General features: G+C 50.1%; 1 protein-coding gene across 2 annotated transcripts; it reads right to left on the bottom strand.

The window, feature by feature from the left end:
- Positions 1–11,962: 11,962 nt before the first annotated feature.
- On the bottom strand, positions 11,963–18,519 carry PLA2G2D (phospholipase A2 group IID). 2 transcript variants are annotated; one of them, XM_037140096.2, is made up of 4 exons: positions 18,404–18,510; positions 15,846–15,990; positions 14,876–14,982; positions 11,963–13,606 (listed from the first exon to the last, which is right to left on the bottom strand). In XM_037140096.2, the coding sequence occupies exons 1-4, from the start codon at positions 18,441–18,443 to the stop codon at positions 13,455–13,457; spliced, it is 444 nt and encodes a 147-aa protein (XP_036995991.2). In that variant the 5' UTR covers positions 18,444–18,510; the 3' UTR covers positions 11,963–13,454. The 2 variants fall into 2 exon arrangements, with proteins under 2 accessions (XP_036995991.2, XP_036995992.2); XM_037140097.2 differs by lacking the exon at positions 11,963–13,606 and adding an exon at positions 13,631–14,372 and having other exon boundaries at positions 18,404–18,519.
- Between the last annotated feature and the right edge of the window lie 4,863 nt (positions 18,520–23,382).

The following is a 23,382-nucleotide window of genomic DNA, read 5'->3' as shown; positions in this document are numbered from 1 at the left end:
GAGACTCCCAGAAATACAGAGACTAAATCTAATGTTTCCAAATTCACGTGAGCTGAGTAAATTGTCAGTAAATACAATCAGTTACATATTTTGGGTGTAATAAAAACAGCTATGTCTTCTGAATAATCAGCATTAAGTATGGAAAGAGCATTCATTCTCATTTTCTTTGGGTTTACTCTTTCAATAAGCTAATATTATATCTACTAGACAGTCAAGATTTTAAAGTCATAAATTAAACCTAAAATTAAATATACAAGGAAAGATGCAATAAAAATAAATTGTTTAATATCCACTACTTCATGTTTATTGAGTATAGCAATAAACAAAACAAAAAAACCCACACATTTAACTGTGTTTAGGTTTTTCATGTTTTTTGTTATTGTTGTTTTCTGCTTTGGTGATGTTTTCCTAACATGCACAGGCTGTAAAAATAGTGAACGGGGAAATAACTTGAGATTAAATGTTGTGTGATAGTCTAACATTTCTGCTTTAGAAACTTTCCCAAGTCATTTCAGTAACTTGAAACCTTAAACCTATGCTAAGTGAAATGAAGTCGTAGATATTTATTAGAAATCTAGATTGTTCATAAGTAAGATAAACTACTGAAACACTAATTAATGGACATAACTTTGGGTTCACATATTTTCGGCTTCTTTTTTCATGTGGTATAGAGAAGCTAACTATATTTGAGTCTGTTAATAAGCATATTCTTTCTGAGACACTGGACAATTGCAGTAGGAGAAACCTATGTCTCTAGAAATCTGAAGTGTCGTCAGAAGAGGGGCTAGACAGCCTCAGAACGTCGGCGTGTGACCATTCACAACCCTCCACTTCCCAGTTTTCCCTGTAGGACAGAGATGATTAGTACTTAAACATTATGATCAAAATATGAAAATAAAACTACTATAAATAACACAGGAAAAATGGAGCAAGGAAATTAGGATGTGTTTTTAATATGGAAAAGTATACAAGGTATGAAGGGTGCGTTTTCATTAAGGAAAAAGAGAATAATTTTCTCCTAAAATGAGACAACAGGTCATTCCAGAAAGAGGAACAGAGAGGACAAAACCTAAATAGACTTATAAGGTCATAGGTTTGCAGAACAAGAATTTTATGTGTGGTCAAGCTGGCTGTGATTGCATTGACTTATTTATGTCTTTTTTTCAAAATTAACTTTGTTATCAAAAATACACTGATGCAAAACTAGAATTTGGTTTTCTCTCTGTAAAAACAAGCAAGTTTTCTTGGATTGTTTGCCTGCTGTTAATAAGAGATTACAAAAAGTAATCAGCCTAGGGGTCTAGATTTTGTCTTACCAGAATTATGTCCTGTACCTTAGGTTAACCTTTATCATTGTTGAAGAGAACCCAAACCAAATTCTCATATTTAAAAGATCTAATGGGTTTTTTTTGGGGGGGGGTGTTTTCTCAGCAAAAATGACACAGTTGCTGTTAAGGGTTCCCACAGACACATCTGTATTCCTGTGAGACAGTGGAAAACTCCTAACAATGCAAAGTAAGGGGGTCATCCATGGCTTGTCTATTCAGGTCAGGAGCTCTTTACTTGGGGTTTGTGGACACTGAAGTTATATAATGATGTGCATTCAAGGTACATGTCTTTCATTAGACTTTGAAATGGTGCCAAGACGTCTCAAAAGACAAAGAGTTCCTGAAATGGAGACACATTTTACATCAATTTACAAAGGTGTGTCATTAAAAAATTAGTACTTTTCTACAAAATCTTTTTTATTTTTTTATTTTTTGTATTATTTTATTTTTAAATTATTTTTCAACTACAGTATTTTTTTACTTCCATCCCAGCCCACCCCCCCATGCCCCCCACCTCCCTCCCTTTCCAACCCCCTTAGTTGTTGTCCATGTGTCCTTTATACCTGTTCCTGTAAATCCCCTTTTTCCCCTGAAATTCCCTCCCCTCTCCCCTCCAGTCGCTGTCCCCCTGTTCTCGATTTCAGTGTCGTTGTTTTTATTTTGCTTGCTTGTTTAGTGTTGTGTTTTTAAAGATATTTTTGACAGTCTAGACTTCCCAAAATCAAATCCTCAATGAAATCTTCTTGTGCTTGAACCGACCTTGAGATTTCCCAGAGGACCGACCGCCCCCCACCAAAAGAGAGATGTCGCAAATAATTCGGTTTATTCCATATGTTAAGTTGCATGAAAAGCATTGTCGAATAAGAAGAGGTACTCAATCTACCCTAGGTTACATTTCCATATGTAAAATGTTATTGCAGAAATTGTGTAAATTCCCAGAAATGTCTCAATGTTTCTGCTGTCTGTGGCGTGTCCTGATTTGATGTTATTAGTCACATTCCCAGTTACTATTTTTAAATCTTGGGTGTCACAGACATAGCCAGTTTTTCATTGTTGTTATTGAATGAACTTGAATCATATATTTAACCACAGCCATCTTAAGCTTTTTGTTGTTTTATTCCCATTCATCTCTGAAAACATTTGCAGTCAGTTACAGGCCAGGTTATAGCACCTTCGCGATGTGTTGCTTGAGGAGCTGAGCGCCCTTCCCACTGCACCGACCAAGGCTTTTCACGTTTAATCAGGGACTGATGACTTCGTAAGACTGCTGACCCACGATCCAGCAGGACAGGAATGAATAACACGGGACTGATTGAATCCATGAAGGGTGATTACGGTTTTTGTTTGCCGCGTGGCTGGTTCTTTAATATTCTACTTTCCAGGTCTCCTCCACATAAGGAACCCTTTTCCCTTGTCTCTTAAGGTATCTGCGCTCTCAATACTTTAGTAAACTCTACTTTTATAAACAGAAATAAAACCTTTATGTTTTCTCCTGACCTGATGCCTTCGATATTCAGAAACTCTTACTGAGTATTCTTATTTTCATGGTAATAACATGTGTTCTCCTTGCAACAGGAGGTAACTGGCTGCATTACCAAGGCTTTGGCTGGAATGTCGTATTTGGAAACGGTGCGCATAGATTCAGGTATGACGAGACAGTTTTAAGGAACTTACGTTGACTTTACTGGGGCCAGTGCTTGCAAAACCCTCTTGGAAAAACTGCCATGGTTTAGTACCTGGCCTCCAGGGCGTCCAGCTTTAGAGATGACTAGGGAAGGTCACTTCCTGGAGGGCCCAGGAAACCGAGGACATCTCGGGGGGCCTCAAGAAGAGAAGAATTCACTCAAAGCTGTATGTACTGAAGGCAAAGTCTGGTAATGCGTTCTTGGCTTAGGTTTCTTCACTTTGGGAGGCTTTTAAAAGTCTAGTCTGAGATTCCTATGAAAGGTTCCAGCAACACAAACTCTAAAAGGCCTATTGGTCCATTGCCATCCTTGCTGCCTTTCTGTAAGTAACCTAATGAGATCAGACTTATTTTGTAAACAAGGATAACTTTACTTCCATTATCTTTGATAAAAGTGGAAGTAATTCTGGAGAGCAATGTTGTGTTTCAATGAAAAACTATAGTGCACCCTTGTGCATTCTCCAATATCTGGCTACAAACAGCCAAACTCCGGTTTCTAATTTATTCTCCTACCTCCCTGACTTGGCATCACTGAGCACTATAAACTACCCTTTTCCAGAAGTCTGGCAAGCAGAAGCTGGATGACTTGCTACAAACTTTAGAAAAATCACAACCGAAGATCACGAATGGGCAACCTTCATGCCTGTCGTTATGTGGGCCACTGAGACAGTTCACTGGAACCCCAGATACTGTCACCGAAGTCATTTAGACTGCAAACCAGGAAATGCGTTAGATTGTCACTGCCTGTCCTTGCTCCATCACTTCAAGATGCTTTTGGTCCAACAGCAAGAAACCTTCTCAGTTGTCTGTGCTCTGAACTCAGAAACTGGGCTTCCAACTACTAATCTCTCTTTTTCTTTCATCTTCATATATACCCGCCCATTAAATGACTGACTGCTACACTGTCCGGCAAATATTCTCCAGAACCAAGTCTCGGCAGATGGTGTAGGTGATCCTTCATGAATGACCAAAGGAGAGATGGACTCTAGTTATGCAGAGGAAAGGGTGTTTCTTCTTTCCTTGAACAAGAAAGGCTGGCTGATGCCTTTCCTTGGCGGAACTGTAGTCAGACTCCTCTAGACCTTTTTTTGACTGGGCCTCATCCTCGAGAACAAGAATCCTGTCAAGTAGGTTTAGCCAGAACCCCCACCCTGGATATCTGATCACCCAATTCTTCATCCCCCACCATTTTCCAGGTGGTGGCTGATCACCGTGGCCTGCCTGCAGCAGGAATCCTGTTGAGTTGGTTTAGCCAGAGTCACCTCTGACCCCAGAGGCAGCCTCTCAGTAATTTTCCATCCGCTGATCCCCCTGTCTGTTCCTTGGCTGATGATCCCCACCCGCCTGTCCCTGCTGAATTTGGAATGCAGCCCAGTTCCATATGAGGTCCCTTGTCTTCTATTGTAACCATTCTCAGTTAGAATCTGCTTTTACGGCTTTAACTACTGTCTGGCTCTAGCTTTCTTTTGACCTCATCCTTATCTGGAGGATTCCTGGTCATCGTGTCAATTCCTCTGCACGGACCATCTCAATACACTTCATCCGTCCCATCCCTAGTCCAGCAAGGAGCTGGGGAGAAAGTGGAATAAATTGTATGGGAATAAATTGTAAATAAGTTGTCTTCCACTTTTAAATTGTAAAAGTGGGAGAAAGGTCACATCTCAAACTCACCAGTCCATTCATTTCAAAACGATAGGTTCTGAGAAATGGCAAACAACTGATTTATCAAGCCCGAGAACCCCTGATTCAAAGCACCTAAAATGGTTTAGTTGCGACGTCTACTACTCTGTGAGTCATCAGTCCTAAACAGATGACTTCCAAAACCTGGAATGCTGTATAATTGCTGTTCTGGATCAGAGTGAGCCAGCTGCTGGACGCTGGGAGTACTCAGGTTTCAAATAAACCAGTGGGTTGTAAACCTTGAACCTGCTATTATCTTCTCTCAGGATCTCTTTATCTATGACAGCCGTGATATCATATGGAACATCCAGCCGAAGTTTGAACATGTTGCAGCTTGCAGACTTCCTTCCTATATAGAACACTCCAGATCTTTTCAACATGGTGTGCTTTTCAAAGTGTTTTTATATCCACGATCCAATATAGCCTCCAAACATTTCATGTTACAGAGTGGGAAGTGAGAGACAGAAAAGTGTCTTGCTTAAAGGTCACGTGCAAGTTCGTGGTGCCAGGACTTGAACTGGGGTCTCAGACCGTCAAGTCTGGGGCCCTCATTTGACTAGCAGCGTTGGAGTTTCTCACAAGGACTGCGGCTGGGACTCCTTCATGGCCCCCACTGCTTGGTTGGGTGCCTGATGTGATGGAGCAGTTCCCAGTGTAGACAGTGTCCTGAGTGTGCTCCGGCGTTGTTCGTTCCACAGATCCTCTTATTTTTTAAAAAGATTTTATTTATTTTTAGACAGAGGGGAAGGAAGGGAGAAAGAGAGGGAGGGGAACATCAATGTGTGGTTGCCTCTCACTCACCCCCTCACTGGGGACCTGGCCTGCAACCCAGGCATGTGCCCTGACTGGGAATCGAACCAGTGACCCTTTGGTTCACAGGCCAGTGCTCGATCCACTGAACCACACTAGCCAGGGCCTGATCCTCTTATGGACCCATGAAAAAAGGACCATGAACTCCCCCATTCTGTGCATGAAGAGACTGAGGCACAGAGTGGTCAAGGAGTTTGCCCCAGGAACCACAGCAGGATGAATGCGTCTGAACCCCAGAGCCCACCTGAATCAGTGTGGCTGCCCCCTGCTTCAGAGGATGCCCAGGCAGGGTTTCAGTTCAGATCTTCGCTAGCCCGTCTGCTGTCCTAGTCATTGGCATCCACAGGCTATCCCTGGCCCTTCACGCCACAGTGACAGCCATAGATGAGGTAGCTGAGGAAGGGTCCCTTCTCTGTGGCCTGCGTGATCATGCCAGAGACCTGCAGCCAGCTGGCGTGGCCATGAGAGCAGGCAAGTCCTGGGGGGGAGTAAGAAAGTGACACGGTGACGCTGGTGCGGTGGCAGCTGACAGCATTCACTCACCAGCCACAACAGTCCCAATGGCAGCGGCCCCCTTTCCCACGGGCTGGTCTCTACGTGCCAGGCCAGCTGCTCAGTGCTTCCCAGAGGTCTGTCATTCATCCCTCCCAATACCTTGTGAAGACAGTATCATAATCCCCACTTTAGAGGTACAGGAACTGGGCTCCGAGAGTTTTAATGACTTGGAGTGGCCAAGACCCCCTCCCCAGGAGTTGGGACACCCCGGAGCTGGCAACCCTTGGGACACGGAGCCCACAGTCTCAACCACTATGTCAGAGCGTTTCTCTCACCAACCCTTCATGTGACGCATTTTCCCCACGAGTCCAGGCGGCTGTGCTGTTCCTTAGTTTTCCACACAGCCTGCGGTTTTCACTTTGGTGGTGTTGCTGTTCGTGGGGATCTGCGGGACAGTGTTGGTGAGGAAAAAATGTTCCTCCCCCTTTGAATGAGGGCCCGTGAATTAAACTAACAAAGGACGCATGGACGAGACAAGAGGCACACTGGGACATTAATATTTGTTCGTTAATATTCGCGTGCACAGGAAAGAAGCTCAACTCGGCGCCGCGGTTGGACTCAGCGGCTTCTCGAACACGTTAGCAAAGGAAAGGGGGTTTAGACTTTGCGGGACCATAAATTAGGGGGAAATGACTGGGAAATATGTGGGGGAAATAAGGGAAGATAAGGGCTATTTTCATAGTCAGTGTATGCAAATTCACGTTGGTGTTGACAGTCCGAGAGATAAGAGCTGTTCTTCTCTCCCTCGTACGAGGGCAGAGCCGGAGGGGGGGCACCTCTCCAAAGGGAAATTCAGGCCCTGCTTTTATAAGGGCAGATGAAGGGAGCACAGAGAAGTCTTCTCAATTTCCTTTGGCTCCAAATAATTCTAATTTTAATGTGGCACATTTTTGGGGGGTGGCACATCTTCATCCCTTTCAAGGCCATGGAGCAAAGGAGAGACCAGCAGGCCCGGTGTGAGGCCCCTCGGCTCCTGGCCCCAGCTCCCTGACTGCCCACTTTTGCGGATCCCACATTCTCACCCTCGTCTCCCTGGTGCGGGGCTTTCGGGAGAGGATTGAATGAACTGCACGGACTCACGGGGAGCCCTCAGACGGTGTCGAGGGGAGGGTGGCGTCAGTGTGGAGCCCAGCTACCCTGAGTGTCTCTCGGGCGCCTGCTGGTTCACCCAGCTGTTGACTGTGTACCTCTTCTGTCCAAGGAGAGTTTTGTTTGTTGCATTTATTCTCATGCCCTTCTTCTGTTTATGACGAGTGATCTTGGTTTTCCCTATGCCAGAGTGACATGTTTCCTTTTGGTTTCCCTTTTCCCCACCCAAAGATACGTTTGTTGATTGACTGAGAGAGAAAGAGAGAGAAACATCGATCAGCTGCCCCCCACCCTGCATACACCCCAACCTGGGATCCAATCTGCAACCTAGGTACGTGCCCTGCCCCGGGGGGATCAGACCTGTAACATTTTTGGTGCAGAGAACGATGCTCCAACTAACTGAGCCACCCGGCCAAGGCCATATGTTTCTTACCTAAATTTATTTAGAGTAAGAAAAGCTTTCCATAAAGTGAAATATTAAAGCAGACATCAGGACTGTGACGTGTGAAAGGCTGAGGTTTGGGGACCGCCGCCCTCGCCCCCTCCTTTCTGGCAGGTGAAGCCGAGGAGGCCCAGAGAGCCGGCTTGCGTGGTCTGATTTAGAATGTGGGTCACCAGTCTTCCCGCCCTGGGAGCCGTGCCAGCCCAGAGGGAGCACGCCTCGGGATTAACGAGCTGATCAGCCCTGGGGTTAGCCATGGGGGCAGATCCCTCTTGCTCTAGACGCCAGGCATAGGGGAAGTGGGGTCCCGGGGTCCCAGTGATAGAGGAGGGAGGACTGCTTTCTTTGGGGGGTATGGTTCCCATCCAGCAGCGCTTGTTAAAAAGGCAGGTGCCTGGGCCCCACGCAGACCCAGAATCAGACTCTCTGGGTATGGGGCCCAAGAACCTGCATTTTAAACAAGGTCCCCTGAAGGATTCTTATGAAGTCTCAGAACCGTGGCCTTAGGGAGGCCCCACCTGGGCTGGGGGTGGGGCGCCAGGATGCCGGATTACTTATAGGGCTTGACCTCCCGAGCTGGCTGGCCTCTGCCACTTCTCACTGAGGGAGTGACCTCCAGCGAGACATTTCTTATCGGAGCCTAACTCCTCATCTGTGAAATAATGAATTAAAAAAAAGTATGTAAGGTTCTCAGCATGAGAGAACTCAGAAAAGTGTATCTTCCCATCTCCCCCTTAGGAAACCAGGTGAATCTCTTCCTCTTCCTTCCGCCCTCGGGTTCCCTGACCTGGGGTGTTTAGGATCAGGGAAGGGCTTCCACTGCTGGCTGTCAGCAGAGCCAAGACCAGAGCAGACTCATCTCCGGTCTGGGTACTTGAGTGGAGGGGACAGCCTTGCCTTTGGCTCACCCCAGCCCACCCTGGCTCCTGGAGTAAACTCCAGAGAAAGCAGCCCACCTGGAGAATGACCTTCCACCTCAGTTCCACGGCCTCCAGGGAGTAGGGAAGTGTTCTTGATTTGTGACAGTTGTGATGGAGGGGGCTGGGAGGTGATAAAATGTGTGTCCCCTTTTCAGTCTGTATACCCACCCCTTCCACTCTTTCCCATGCTTCTCACCAACCGGAAGCACTCATCAAGAAAGAGGTGAGGGTCTGGCAAAAATTCCTGTTCATGGGACTCACAAACAACCCCAAGAAGTAGGTGTGATCAACTTCATTCACTGATCACAAATCTAGAATCTGGGAAGTAAAACCACTGGCTCAAGGTCATGCATTTGGGAAGTAGCTCAGTTGAGAGAAATAGGATGAGCTTTCAATTTTCATTCATTCATTCATTCGTTCGTTCTTTCGTTCATTCATTCAACAGCTATTTTATACACCTCCCGCCTTGTTCTGGATCCTGGGCATGTTGTGGTCCCTGCATTTGGAGTGTCCACATTCTAGTTGAGTGCTGGAGTAAGACGCGCTAATGGCTGAATGAGTAAGTGACAAAGAAAACCATCAGAAAATCGAAAGCGGAGAATTAGAATAAGGCGGAGAGACTGGCAGTAAGTGAGGGGGTGAGAGGATTAGTCTGGGCTGAGAGTGCAGGGATGGTTTCCTGAGGGAGGGACTGTCAGCTGAGCTCTGGATGACAGAGGCCAGTCTCGCAGAGAGCCCTGAAAGAACCTTCCTGAAGGGGCCCCGAGCGGGTTAGGCTTGGCCAGGACCCTAAGGCAGAGAGAGAAGTTCTCACAAGCTACTTTAAAATCTCTTCTTTATTTTCAGTGACAAAACTAAAGACAAAAACCCCCAGAAGACCCTAAGCTAGAGAGAGATAGGCCCTGACTCTGGGTTGCCCGGGCTGCTCTGGGTCAAAGGCTGGCATTCGGCCGACCTCAGCAGTCAGCATGGATGCAGGGACCGCCAGTGTAGACGCCCCCACTCCCCTTCCAGGGGCAGTGAGATGTGGTGGAAGCGACAGGAGCCCCAGCCCGACCTGCACAGCCACGAGGAGAGGATGTGTGAAGGGAGCCCGGGCATCTGGCAGCAAAATCCAGCTGGAAAAACAGGTAGACATGTGGAGAGGCCATCAGTTGATGAGGCCCCTGGGTGGGACCCCCACACTCCAGAAGCAGAACCCTGGATCCAGGTGACCCGAGGACTGGGCCAGCCAGTGGTGGGAAGGGGCTCTGTGCGGGAGAGTGTGCTCCAAATGTGAGCACTATTATTATTGTCGGTAAATCACTCACTGGCCCTCTTCCCCGGGCTGGCTGCCTTGCCACACCCAGCCTCACCTCCTCGGCCCTGGGTGTGGTTATCCTCCCCTTAAGGGACACCGGGGCTGAGTCACCACCTGTTTCAGTAAGAGTGTGGGAGGTAGGGTGAGACATGGCCCTGGAGCCAGACAGACCTGAGTTCAAGTCCCAGCCTTGCCACTTATCAACAAGTGACTCATCCTGAAGTTTCAGTTTCTGCAGTTGAAAAATGCAGGTGGCAAAGGCTCGAGGAGGTGGAGAGGAGTAGGTAAGTGGGCACCACAGGTTCTCAGTATCAGGTGTCCCGTGTCCCTTCTGCCCCTCACCCACTGGTGTCCGTGCAGAACCTGACCTCAAGGGAACAGGATGCTCAGTGACCGCATCCTTCTGTCTGTCTCCCACATCCAAGTGTACGTGAGAGACGGGGACCGAGAACAGAGGTGCCTGGAAGTCTCTCCCTCCTTTGTGACTCTTATCTGATTCCAGTGATGGGCAATTGGCCCAGAACAAGAACTCACTGGGTGGGAGGGCCTTGCCTTACTTCAGGGACTCAGTTCTGGCCACCCGGAGACCCTATGTGCCCCTCCCTCCTCTTGGTCCAAAGTGCCATGTCTTTACCAGCCTGGGATTCATTCATTCATTCATTCATTCATTCATTCAACAAATACCTATTGACACCTATTATGTGACCACCAGGCCCTGCACTAGGTGCTTAGCTCACAGAGGGGAGCACTACAGACGCAGCCTTGCTCCTGGCCCAGCCCCAGGTGTGCCCACCCAATGCCAGTCCCATCAACAACTCCGACAGCCCCCATTCTCACAGCTGTGCACCTCTCAGAGACATTGACCCTGCCCCATCTTAGAGGTAAATAAATCCTGAGGTGTTAAGACTGACCAGGGGACTCACTGGGGCCACCGTGGTTTGGGGGGGCTAGTCCTGAGTGGGGAGATCTGCAGGTGGTGGTGGTGGGCTGATTAAAGAGAGACACAAAAGCGACTGCATTTTCTCTGCTGGATGTTATCATGCCCTGGCTTGCGATCTGGGTCACGGCTGCCCTCTTGGAGCCAGGAGCAGCTCTCTGGAAGGCTCTGGGGCCAGCCAGGGGCAGGAGGGAGACCGGGGACGATGGCAGCATCAAGCCACTAAGGAGCCACCTCCCCCCCAGACTTATTGTCATGTAAGGTCATAAATGCCCTCACTGTCGAAGCCCATTGAGTCACAGTTTTCAGCAGGAAGCTTCCTGATCAGTACAAATGGGGTGGGTGCCAGGGAGCATGCTGGGAAGAGTCCGAGGGCGGATCCTGGCTCTGCCTTTTGCTGGTTGCAGGACCTCAGGAGGTTCCTGGGCCCATTCTGAGCATCAGGTTGTTCCGTTTTAAAATAGGAATAAATGCTCATACCCACCAACACTGATGCCCAAGTCACAGCCTGGAACATGGAAGTTCTGATGGACAGCTAGAGTCGCCAGCTCTTGACCTTGAATAAATTGGACATTGTGCTTCAGGATCTAACTGACACAGCTTACACAGTCATGTAGAAAAGAGAGAGGAATTGGGTGGCCAGAGGAAAACATGATTTTCTCCGGGTTTATTGGGACAGTGACTGGATTTGGTTACTCTGTAGCAACGATGGCAATCACAATAACAACACAGTTAATGTTTAAAGAGGGTTACCCATGGCCAGGCATTGTGCTAAGACTTCGCCATTAATTTTGTTTAATGCACTAATCTCACCTTATTTTCTTCTTCATTTCATTTATATGTCACACACAAGGAAACTGAGATCCTTCCTGGAAGGTCGCGTGGCTAGTGGGTGGTATAACTAGAATTTGAACTCAGCATCTGTAGTTCTTAATCCCTATTATGCTCCTTTGCATGAAGCGCTGAGCTTCATGTAGACAGAAAATTGCTGGGCCAGTTGTTTCACATATGTGTGTGTGTCACAGGCTGGAGGTCACGGGTGGCTTCCGGTACCCCAGCCCTGTTGCTGAAGACATGGCTAATTACATACGAATGGCAGATTGTGGATCCTTATATGAAAAAGCCATCCATTCTTTCATTGACTGTACATCCATCATCCATCTATCCATTCATCCATTCAAAGTCAGTTTCCTTAGAAACCAATCCTGAGATGAGGCTCGTTGTGCAAGTGGCAGATTTATTGAGGGAGTACTCCCAGGAGAAACCTGTAAGGGAACAAGGAAAACAGGATAGGCCGGGGAACAGAGCAAGCAAAGAGGTGGCCCCAGATGTCTGACCCCAGGAGGAGCCCTTGGACGTGCAAGGTACAGTCCACATGGCCCTGCGCAGGCAGAGGGTGGGCAATCATACTCTCCATGGTGTTATATTCCACTCTCATCCATTAGAGGTGGTGGGGTGAGTGTGGGCGGATAGGCAAGGTAGCTCCCAGCAGACAAGGTCATTCCTTAAGAGAGTGAGGCAGATGTGAGCACTTCAGAGCCAACGTCTGGCTTAGTCGGGGAACTGGGCCAGAGGGGCTCTGAGTGGGACACCAGCAACATCTGCCACCACCTCCACTTACGCGTTATGGGCTCATTCAGTCAGTAAGCATTAACTGAGCACCTATTATGTGGAGGAGCGGAGGAAAGAAAGCTGTCACCGACATAGCCTCCATCCTCTGGGAGCTCCAGTCTAGTTGGGAGGGATCAGAGAAGTCCAGACAATGATCAAGCACCCAAGGTGAAGTTTGGTAAATTGCAGACCCAAAAAGTGCTATGGGAGCTTAGAGGAGGGAGTGAGGCCTTAGAGCCGGGGAGGAATCAGCCATGGAGCCTTCTGAGGAGCCCGACGAGGGCGTAGTCACCCGGAGAAGGCAAGCGGGGCATTTCCGAAGAAAGGCCACCTGGGTGAAGGCCTGGGGGCAGGAAAGGAAAGAACCTGGAGGACGGTGGGGCATGTGCTTGCGGGCCTGGGGCAAGAGCAGCAGGGGCTTCCTCCAGCCTTCTCCAGAGGCATGTACCGAGCCTCCCCTTACACTACTTCGGGCACCAGGAATGCAGATGAGCCCAAGACAGGCATGGGCCCCACCAACCAGGACCTTCAAGCCTAGTAGGGAGAGGGATACAGCGCAGACAGTGCGGGTCCCAAACTCCTGCAAGAGGCCCTGTCCTCGGGTGATAGAAGGTCTTAGGGTTTTAAGTAGAGTCACAGGATGGAAAGATCAGTGTTGCCCTTCAGAGAGGCCACTCCGGCTGCAGCTCGGACAGTGTATTGGAGAAGTGAGATGGGACTGGGAGGCCTGGTGAGTGAGTGCCATAGGCAAGGGAGAACCTGCCACTCCTCGGCCCCCAGGCCCTGCCCCCAACACCTGCTGCTTCTGCTCAAACGCCACCCCCCAGGGCTCCCTAGCTGTGGATTTCTCCAAGATTACAACCCACCCTCAAAGGAGAGAGCCGCTGCCTAGGTTGGGAAGATTTAGAAGGTCCAAGAGGCAAGGTGGGTGGTGGGAAAGAAGCCGAGACCCTCCCTCTTCTAGGGAGTGTGTTCAAGGAGCCAGGCCGGTTCAGGAGGTTAGCTACCCTTGTGGCAGGGGTGTCAGCAATCCTGCCGGACTTCCGAGGTCCAAGAGCCAGCAGGGCAGGGGACGTGGGACAGCTGGGCAGGCTTCTCCTAGCACATAGGGGTTTGATCCTTGCAGCTGGACTTGGAGAACCGGGCGAAACGCAGCTTTTTGTTGTAGGTGCCCATGTTGCGCTTCAGGCAGAAGGCCAACTCCTTGTCACAGTCGCATAGCTGCTGCTCACACCAGGTCCCTTTGTCAGCTGTGGGTTGGAGGAGGAGGGGGCTCAGTGTCCACCCCTGCCTGAGACAGGGTCTGGGGTCCCTGGAGGGAACCTCTGAAGGCAGTGCCATCCTTGCTCAGCTTTAGGGTGTCCTCCAGCTACTTTGACTCTGGCTGTGTGACCGTGGGCCGTACCATGACCTCCTCTTGTGGCGTGGTGCCTTTCCTTATTTATTCATCCATTAAATGAACAGCTGGGCACCTATCCTGTGGCAAACCCTGAGGGGCACAGGACTGAACGCAGAGGACCTGTGAGGTTCACACTCCCATGGGGGCAGAAGATATATGAGAACCACAGAGAGGAACATCACAGACTCTGCTCCATGGACATAATGACCAAGGCCGGGGCTGCAGGACAGTAAAGCAGTGGGACAAGAGCCATCTGAGCTGGATTTGGAAGGGTCTGCTCTCCCCATAGAGAGCCAGGGTGGGGGAGGGGGAGTGTTCCGGGCAGATGGCACAGCACGTGCAAAGACTCTGAGGCAGAAGGGACCACTGTATTTGAGTGTCGTTTCCTGTAAGATGGGGATGAGGGTCACGTGCTGCCTCAGGGGGCTGTTGGGGGAGTTACAGTGAGGAGCCAAGCACTCAGTACCTAATCAGTGCTCAAGCGCGGGCCCAGGGGCCAGGTTAGCTGGGATCCGACCCAGGCTCTGTTGTTTGTAGCTGTGTGACCCCGGGGCAAACACTTCTTCACTCAGTTTTCATGGAGCGGATCTGGGTGGGGCTGCCTCCTGGCTGGGCTGCTGTGAGGAACAATAATGATGACGGTGGTGACAGCAATATCAACAGCCCATGTCATCTCTTGAGCATGTGTCCTGCAGCAGGCCTCTGTGAAGCTCATTCTGTCTGCCCTCGTTTGAGTTCTCAATCAACTACTTGGGGCAGAACAATGTTATCATCCTCAGTTTACAGATGAGAAGATTGAGGCTCAGAGAGGGTGAGCAACGTGTTCAAGGTTACACAGCTGGTCAGCAGTGGGCCCGGGATCTAAGCTGAGGTTGGCTACCCTTCCAGATAAAGGAAGGGGTCAAAGCCCCGATAGGACATCTCCCTACTTCCACCCCCACTGGACCTCTTTATATTCCTGCCCCCATTCCTGACACTCCTCCATGGCCCAGCTATTACCGCTGGACACCTAAGAAAAACAGAGAAGTTGAGTAGCTTGTGCCTCCCTGCACAGCATGTGAAGGCAGTGAGTGCCAGAACCGCTTTCCCCGGCGTCCGGTCCAGAGGCCCAGGCACTTACAGCACTGGATGTCCTCCTGGGTAAAGCTGTACTTGTAATGGTCCAAGTTGAAGCGGCAGTCGTGGAACCTCAGGTGAATATAGCAGCAGTCGTGAGTGTGGCAGCACCTGGAGGGAGAGGACAGGAGGTGGGACGGGGAGCACACACACGAGGCCTCAGCCGACTCGGGTCCTGGCAACGCCCGCCCCAGAGGAGAACCTGGGCCCTCTTGGAAGAGTCGGGGCCGGCAGGGTTCTGGCCTTTCTTGCTAACGAATCTTTACTGGGTGCTTCCTGGGTTCCAGGCCTTTGCTAGGAATGCTCTGTTAACCTTCGCCCCCACTCTCCAACAGGGCACTCGTGTTGCCTTCACCTCGCAGAGGAGGAAACAGAGACTTAGGGGAGTCCAGCCACTTGCCCGGGGGCACACAGCCTGCAGGGGTGGATCAGGGAAATGACCTGGGCCTGGTGAGCCCGCATCTCTCCTCTGGTGGGTGATTCCCAGGGTTGTGGTAAAGGTCAAAGGGGATAATGGCAAAGAGAGGTGGGGCTTTTTAAAAACACTGTGCAGTGGCAGTGGGCATGTGTGGGGGTATTCTAAACAGATCAGGTGTTGGCAGTGCAAGCGGGCGTCTTCAGAGACTTTGGGGAACCCTTTAGAAGGCAAGCCCCAGGAAGGCAGGGGCTGTGTTGGACGGAGCTTGGCAGAGTTCCCAGCACATAGTACGGAACGAATTCACAGAATGAATGAAGGCATGGAAGAAGGTAAAGGGGGATAAACGGCGGAGGAGGGAGTGACACAGGCGGTGAACACACAATACAACACCCAGGTGATGTGTTATAGAATTGCATACCTGGAACCCGCATGATTTTGCTAACCAATGTCCCCCAATAAACTCAATAAAAAAATAAATGGGTGGAGAGGAAAGGAGAGAGTCCTGGGGTGCAGGCAGGACAGGACGACCCCGGTGGGCCTGCCTGGGAGGGGTTACCTATCCGTAGCATCTACGGGTGTGCCTTTGCCACCGGGTCCACAGTGGCAGCCATAGGGCCAATAGGAGGTGACGGCTGTCTTCCCGGTCACTTGTTTGACCATCTTGCTCAGGTTCCAAATCCCGCCCTGGGTTGGAGTCACACCTGCCACAGAAGACCCAAGGCACTCGGTTTTATTCTCCGTCCCAGGCATTGAGATCCGATTCAACCTCAGGAAGACTCTCCCTGCTTCCTGAACGCCCCCACCCCTCCATCCCCGACGCCACGTTTGGTAGAGGAATTCACATAGTAAAGAGCATGCCTGGCTCTTCGGGGTGGTAGCATGATTTAGAAAATCAATGATTTTCAGGGATAATTTTTATTTCAGTCATAATAGCCTCTGGTTGGAATTGATCATAAGGGAAATCTATTTTCTTGGGAGAGAGAAATGTGTTACAATGAGTTAGGAGAAATGAAATATATGAAGTCAATGAATTCAAGGGAGAATTTGCAAGAAAGAGAAAAAATCAGAAGGGGATTAAAATGTACACGTGCGCCACCTCGACAGAGGATTCAAGGAGACAGAGGGAGCCGAGAGTCTCAGGGAGACTTGGGGTGACCCTAGTTATAGAGCTCTTGACCTCCAGGTAAATGATGTTGTAATCAAAGCTACTCACACAAACAAATTAAATCGTACGCCCAGGTGTGAGCCCTGCTCTGGGGGAGGCCAGGCTGAGAAGGGGAGGTTGGGAGGGACTCATGCAGAGGACCAAGGCTGAGGTCACAGACAGGTGGCCTTGGGCTACACCTGAAAGTGACTAGCGGTGTCAGGTATTTGCAAGCCTGTTGCGTGCCCCCCCCCCCGTGTCCCCTCAGTGTGGCTCCAGGTGTATGGATGTTAAAGAGAAATCTTATTTAAGAGTTGACCATACTGATGAATGATCTCAGGCCCTCTGGAACCCCAGATTCAGTGCTAAAGGCACCCAAAGACAGAACATTGCAAAGAGAGTGGCCATCCATCCAACATGGGGGCCAATCAGGGTCCTGAATTCAGAATCTTGCCTTTATGGTATACCTCCATCCTTCCTTCTGCCCTAAATCTACCGTTTTTCATTTCAACTTAGAAAAGCATGCACAGCCCTGGCTGGTGTGGCCCAGTGGATTGAGTGCTGGCCTAAGAACCAAAAAATCACTGGTTCAATTCCTAGTCAGGGCACATGTCTGGGTTGCAGGCTGAGTCCCCAGTTGGGGGCATACCAGAGGCAACTACAGATTGATGTTTCTTTCCTGCTCTTTCAGCCTCCCTTCCTCTCTCTCTCAAAATAAATAAATAAAATACTTTTTAGGAAAGAAAAACATGCACAAACCAGCTCACACCTGAACTATACAGAGAGAGATGGATTCTTCTCTCTTGACAGGCAAGCCATAAACTCAGCCTTGAATCAGGATGCCTTAGGATGGGCTTATTTCTCCCAGTTTTGCACTGAGGTGCAGCCAGTCCTGAGAAACTGAGGACTTCAACCTGTGGCTATGAGGGCTTTGTTGAACTGGCTTAGCTTCTCAGCAAGCCCTGCCCTAGCATCTTGCTCCATCCTTACCTGCCACCCAGAGAAATGAAGCCTTTTTCAAGGGCTCCCACCGGGGCGGGAGGCAATATTGCCACCACTCCGTGCATGCGCTGTGTGTTAAGCTATTGACTGCTTCCTTCATTGTACTTACAATTTTATTATGTATTTCCTAAGTAAAGTTCTTCTAACAACCCCGTGAAGAGGGTGCTCTCATGCTCATTTTACAGGTGAGGACAGAGAGAGATAGGGTGGCTTGGCCAAGGTCACACTGCCCGGGGACAGTGAGGCTGGCATCTGAGTTGGGTTTATCTGTGTATTTTACCTCTCCGCTCTCTTGCCTCTTTACATCTGAGAGATGGATTTCTCTAACTTGACTGCAACTTTCCTAATGGTTTGCACTGTGACTCTGGAGATGTGCTGCTCTGGATAATTTGGGAGTCCCGAGGTAACTTACAACCAAATTTAAAAATATATCCTTTCTAAAATCACATAGTTTTGAGATGGTTAGAGAACAAAATGCCAATTTGCTAGCAACCACATTTTTATATTTGATCTGCTAAAGATCCAGGAGAAACTGCTCCATCTCCCACCCAGAGTCCCCAGAACCCTCTTCCCAGGTTCAAGGGAGATCATGAGTGTGATTGGGTTGTAAATATATGCAGTGCTGTGTGTACGGAAGTGACTGTTATTATTTGGTCAAACAGGCAGGTGGGGAGATCCATTTCTGTAATTTTTGTCCAAAGTACCACAGGCGTCAGCTCAGCAGACCCTGGATTCTGAACCTTTATTTTCTGACCTTCACAGCAGCCTGGGGGCTTGCCACCCAGCCCTCTCTGGCCAAAGACAATGTTCTAGGGGACTGGAAGCTGCTGATGGCTGTTTGCAAGGGGCAGAGGGTTGGGGGCTTGAGACGCCAGGGCAGTAGGGATCCCTGCCAGCCTAGGAACGATATATAGGGCCTACCAGCATCCCTCCTTCCCTTCCCAACCGGGGTTCTTGTCTCCACTCACAAGTCAGCACCACCAGCGCACACAGCAGGGGAAGCTCCATGATCCGGCGCGGAGTGTGGAAGCAGCTGCTGGAGTCAGCTTCACGCAGGTGGTGCCTTATATAAGATGCTCCCCCGCCCCGCGGAGCCCGACCCTGCTTCTCCCAGCTCCAGCTCTTGAGGAGGCCACGTGTGTGCCCCTTCTGTGTCCTTCCTCTTTTCTGGCACTGGGGAATTTTATTTTTATTTTTTTTTGATTGCAAAAGAAACGCTTGTTCCGTGTAGAAGATGTAGAAAGCATAAATAAGAAGAAATTAAGCCCGTACCATGACCCTTCGGGTTCTATTGCTCTTTACACATCTCCACGCTTTCCCCTGACCAAATTAGGAAAATGGTATAGGTGTACTTTCTAGTACTTTGCACTTTCTAGTACTTTGCCTCTCTTTTCACTTACCAATATAACTTGAGCAAGTTTCTTCATCGTTAAATATTCTGCGGTAACATTTTGGAAGGCAGCTTCACATTCCATTTTATGGCTATGCCACTCATTTAATGAATCCCCTATTGATGGACACGTGGGTTAGTGTTGACGGCTCTAGACCAGACAGTGGTTCAGTGAAAGGGACCTTTCAGGCTAAATCTCAGTGCATGTCTGGAACTGTTGCTGCAGGATCGATTCCTGAAGATGGCTTGCTGAGGCACAGCACATGCACAACTCGAAGGCGACTGGTGTGCGTTGACAACCTGCAGAAGCTCTGCCCCAGGTCACAAACAAGAATGCTAATGAACACATGGCGAGGATCCAGCCTCACTAGGAGCAGGTGCTGATGGCAGGGCACACGGGGGCATCGTGGAGAGAGGTCCACCCAGAGAAGTGCCCCAGAATCACTGCTGGGAGTTGTCCTCTCACTCCTCTCTCTTCCTTCTCTCCTCTCAATCTACTTTTTCCTTTGTTCCTCGACCCCATCACCAGCTGATCGCCTCCTGTGCGAGAAAACGATCTGCACTGGAAATAATTAAACAGCAGGCGAAGCAGGCGTCTTCCTCGGCAAGCCTCCCCCACGTGTGCTCGGTACTCATTCCCTGACACTCAAGCCAGAGTCCGACCTCACCCTACACGCGGTCTTCTAGATTTGGGCTCTCAATGGGGCACGTGGCTACCTCCCAGAGTGCCAGCTTCCCGCCGTTTGGCATCACTGGGCAGGAGCAAAAGTAGCCTGAACCAGAAGATGTTGTTGATTCCAGAAAGCTTTCCCCAGAGAGAAAGAAAAGCCATGACACTGATGCCGTAAAGGGACCTCAGGAAAAAGTTGTCCTGGACACCTCCAAAGGCACGTCTGGAAGGCTGGGTTTGGGATCAGGAGGATGCCGTTTGAACTCTGGTTCCTTCTCTTACCATCTGTGGGGCCCTGAGCAAATCCCTTCACCTCCAAGAGTCTCGGTTTCCACGTTGGCAGGACAATATGGGGACAACAGTCCTTCCCTCCTTCCTGTGTTGCTGTGGGGCCTAGAGACCACACGCACGCAGCACAACGCACCGAGCCGCACCCACGGAGAGAATGCGTTTGGACGACCACAACGTGGGTTACGCAGTGTCACGTGGAGGTGAGAAGGAGGGAGTCTAAACCAGACGGCCTGGATTCCAGCTGCGTCGCCTGGAGCAAGGGGCTCAGCAGCGCGCCTCCTGTCTCCTCCTGTGTGTGCTAAGGGTGGCGATACTATCGCCTTCATCGCCGTCTTGTGGGATTCGACAAGACCATATATGAATAGGGCTTGGTCCACAGCTGGAGATAAGTGTTATTTATGGTTACTCCCAACGCCATCCCCTTCATCATCCACACCACCGCCACTGATCTTTTGCTTTTTTTTGTATTTGATTGGGTTTTATTGTGTTTGACAAGTTCTATCTTACACGAATAGAATATACTTATACCATCTGTATGTACTGATTCTACCATTTGGGTCATTTCTGGGTCTGTTTCTATTGGTTGATTTTTTTTTCTCACTATGACTTTTAAGGTCACCACTGTTCATTGTAACAGAAAACACTGTGATGATAAAGCTTTGTCTGTTTTTTAAAGATTTTATTTATTTATCTTTAGAGGGGAAGGGAAGGAGAGAGGGAGAGAAACATCATTGTATGGTTGCCTCTCGTGTGTCCCCTTCTGGGAACTGGCCTGCAACCCAGGCATGTGCCCTGACTGGGAATCGAACGTCCATCTTTTGGTTCGCAGGCCTGTGCTCAATCCACTGAGCTACACCAGCCGGGGCAAGCTTTGTCCATTTTTATTCTCCTGTTCTTATCCTAACCTAAGAACCTGTCTATTGATTTTACAGAGGGGGGAAAGGAGAGGGGGGAGAGAAACATCACTATGAGAGAGAAACACTGATCAGTTGCCTCTCCAATGCACCCTGACAGGGGACCCAACCTGCAACCCCGGCATGTGCCCCGACTGGGAATCTAACCTGTGGCTCTTTGGTTTACAGAATGACACTTCAACCAACAGGCAAAGGGACCAGGGCTTTGTCTCTTTTTAAACGGTCTTTCCTCTCAAGTAAATTTCCCCAAGTGAAATAGCTGGGTTAGATGACAGAAATGTTTTTGAGCCTCTTCTTTTGCCTGAAGTCTATAGAAACCCAGAAACCCCCTGCTTCTGCCTGCGCCAGCTGCTTACGAGCACTCATTGGGCCTGGTGGTTTTTTAGGCTTGTCAGCAAATCTGCGGGTTTTTACTTCCCTGGTGACAGTGGGAAAAACACTCGATGACAGTGTTAGGCCACTGCGCGTCCAGATCTCCATGTGGCGGGTGGAAGGAGGGGGAGGGGCCGAGGTGCCAAAGCGCACATTCAATGAAGAGTTCCCATCCGCTGAGCCTGTGCGGCGCGTCAGGCACCGGATGTTGACATTTCACATGCACACCATCGGGGAGATGCTGCTGTGTCCATTGTACAGGCAAGGACCCTGGAGCTCAGAGAGGTTAGAGACCTACCCAGGTCACACAGCGGGTACGCAGCAGAATCTGGGTTAAGACACAGGTCTGTCTGCCCAGAGCTGCGCTGAGCAAGCACTGTCCTAAGTGTTCCTACGCAGGAAATGGAAGTGGTTACCGCCCTGAGCCCGTTTCACAGGCCCGTCCCTGCACCCAAGGCTCTGCTCTAATTTCCTTGGCCTCCCAGTGGAGATGGAGGTGACATGAGGAGAGCTGGCAGACCGCTGGAGAGCGGTCTGCAGTCCCCAACCTCACTGATGAACAGGAAGAGGACCCCCATCTCCTTAAAAGATACCCCATGGGTGACAGCGCCTCCTCTCAGCCAGTGGCCAGGCCCTCCCCTCAACCCATCCCTCCCTGCAGAGCTCCACTTAGTAAGGTGGTCCCCTGCCTGGACTCCGTCTGTGATGAGGCTGTCACAGGGTGTTAGAGACAAAGCCTAGAATTACTGAAGTTCGCAGGATAAGAGGCAAGTGAAAGGAGCCGCCCCACCCCCAGCTTCATCTCTGATAGGCCCTGGCAGGGGAAGAGGAGGGGGAGAGAGGCCTGAGAGTCCTGTGCGGGAGAATGGCCCACTGTTCTTCAGCTGCACCAACAGAACCAAAGCGAGGGGCTTAAACAACTGGAGACCCCCCAGTGTCTGCCTGCTGCAGAGTGGATATGGGGTGGCAGAGCCCCTCCGGGATAACACGCCAGTGAGCTGCAAGGACACACACACACAAACACACACACGCATGGAAAAACTTCACAGACATAATGCTGAACCAAAAAAGCCGACAGTACAGGCTGTGGGAGAGAGACTCTGTCTGTATGAACCCTCCAGCACAGGCAAACTGCTTTTATTGTGCAAGTCAGGCAAGCAGGTACCCCCGAGGGGTGGGGGTTGGACGGGGTGCTAAAGGCGGGCTTGGGGTGCCCCTGCTCCTGTTTCTTCAACTGGGCTTTGGTTATATTGTGTGCACCGGCTGTGAAAATGCATCCAGCTATTTTCATTTGTGCATTTTCCCGTGTACATCATACTGCTACTCGTCGGAGTGATGATGTGAATGGGCAGTGGAGAGCACAGCGCAGAGCCTTCCCGAGTGTGAGCTGAGGTTGCGGGGTGGAAAGAAAACCCAGCTTTGATATCAGAGGGATCTGGCTTCCAATTCCAGCTCAACAGTGGCACCACCTTGATCCCAGCACACGGCCCCCTGATCCTGTTTCCCATCCAAGATATGGGGCCAGTGACGCATCCCCTGAAGGTTTATTGTCACGGCCACAGGTACAGTGTTTGGTCAGTGTTTGGTCAGTGATTGCAAGACACCTGGAGACCTCTCCTCCCAGGAGGAAAGAGGCAAAGTTCGGACCACAGCAAGGGGCTGGGCAAGCTGGCCTCTGCCCACCTCAGGCCCAGAGGCTTTTGTTTCTCACTGATACAGGAGCTGGTCACCCACAGCAAAGAAGTCTCCCCTGTGACCTCTCACTTTAACCAGAGGGACCCAAGCTCAGAGTAGTGGTCACAGAATGCTCTTTCCAAATTGCTCCGCAATCCCCATGCCCAGCAGCTCCGACATGGTCATGGCTGGAAGGTTCTTGCTCTGTCCTCAGACCTGCCACCACTCCTGCAGGCGCTCCCAAGGCCCCATCCTGCTGGGAGGCAGCAGCACCTGCCCGGTCGTCAGAAGGAGGCCAGGGCCACACAGACCTGACCTGTGTCCTGGCTCCGTGTTCTTGTCTGTTAAATGGGGTGGAGGAAAATGAGAAGATCCAGCTAGCGGGGTTCTTGCAAGGATGCTGAGACATGGGACCTCCACCACGCTTGGCTTGTATACAGTCAGTGCTCAGTAGTGGTAGTGGGTGGGAGACAAAGACCACATTTCCAAGAAATCCCATAGCAGCCCAGCACAGGGTGGGCTTTTCCTGAGCACCAAATGTGTGTGAGCCCCCCAGGCAGACCCCACACACTGGGCAGGGAACAGAGAGCGGGGAGCAGGACCTCTGCTGTGCCTGGAAGGACCAGCTGCATTGCA

Source organism: Artibeus jamaicensis, unplaced genomic scaffold (assembly GCF_021234435.1).
Source record: "Artibeus jamaicensis isolate MK-2021 breed Jamaican fruit bat unplaced genomic scaffold, CSHL_Jam_final scaffold_847, whole genome shotgun sequence".
Lineage (NCBI taxonomy): Eukaryota > Metazoa > Chordata > Mammalia > Chiroptera > Phyllostomidae > Artibeus > Artibeus jamaicensis.
Note: the sequence above shows the minus strand (reverse complement) of the source record. Positions and strands in the feature narration are given on the sequence as shown.

Excerpts from the sequence above, each read along its gene's own strand:
- PLA2G2D (XM_037140096.2), bottom strand. The coding sequence starts at position 18,443 with ATGGAGCTTCCCCTGCTGTGTGCGCTGGTGGTGCTGACTT. Across the intron at positions 15,991-18,403 it reads TGCGCTGGTGGTGCTGACTT|GTGTGACTCCAACCCAGGGC; the intron begins GTGAGTGGAGAC and ends CTTCTGTGGCAG. Across the intron at positions 14,983-15,845 it reads CCCGTAGATGCTACGGATAG|GTGCTGCCACACTCACGACT; the intron begins GTAACCCCTCCC and ends CTCTCCCTCCAG.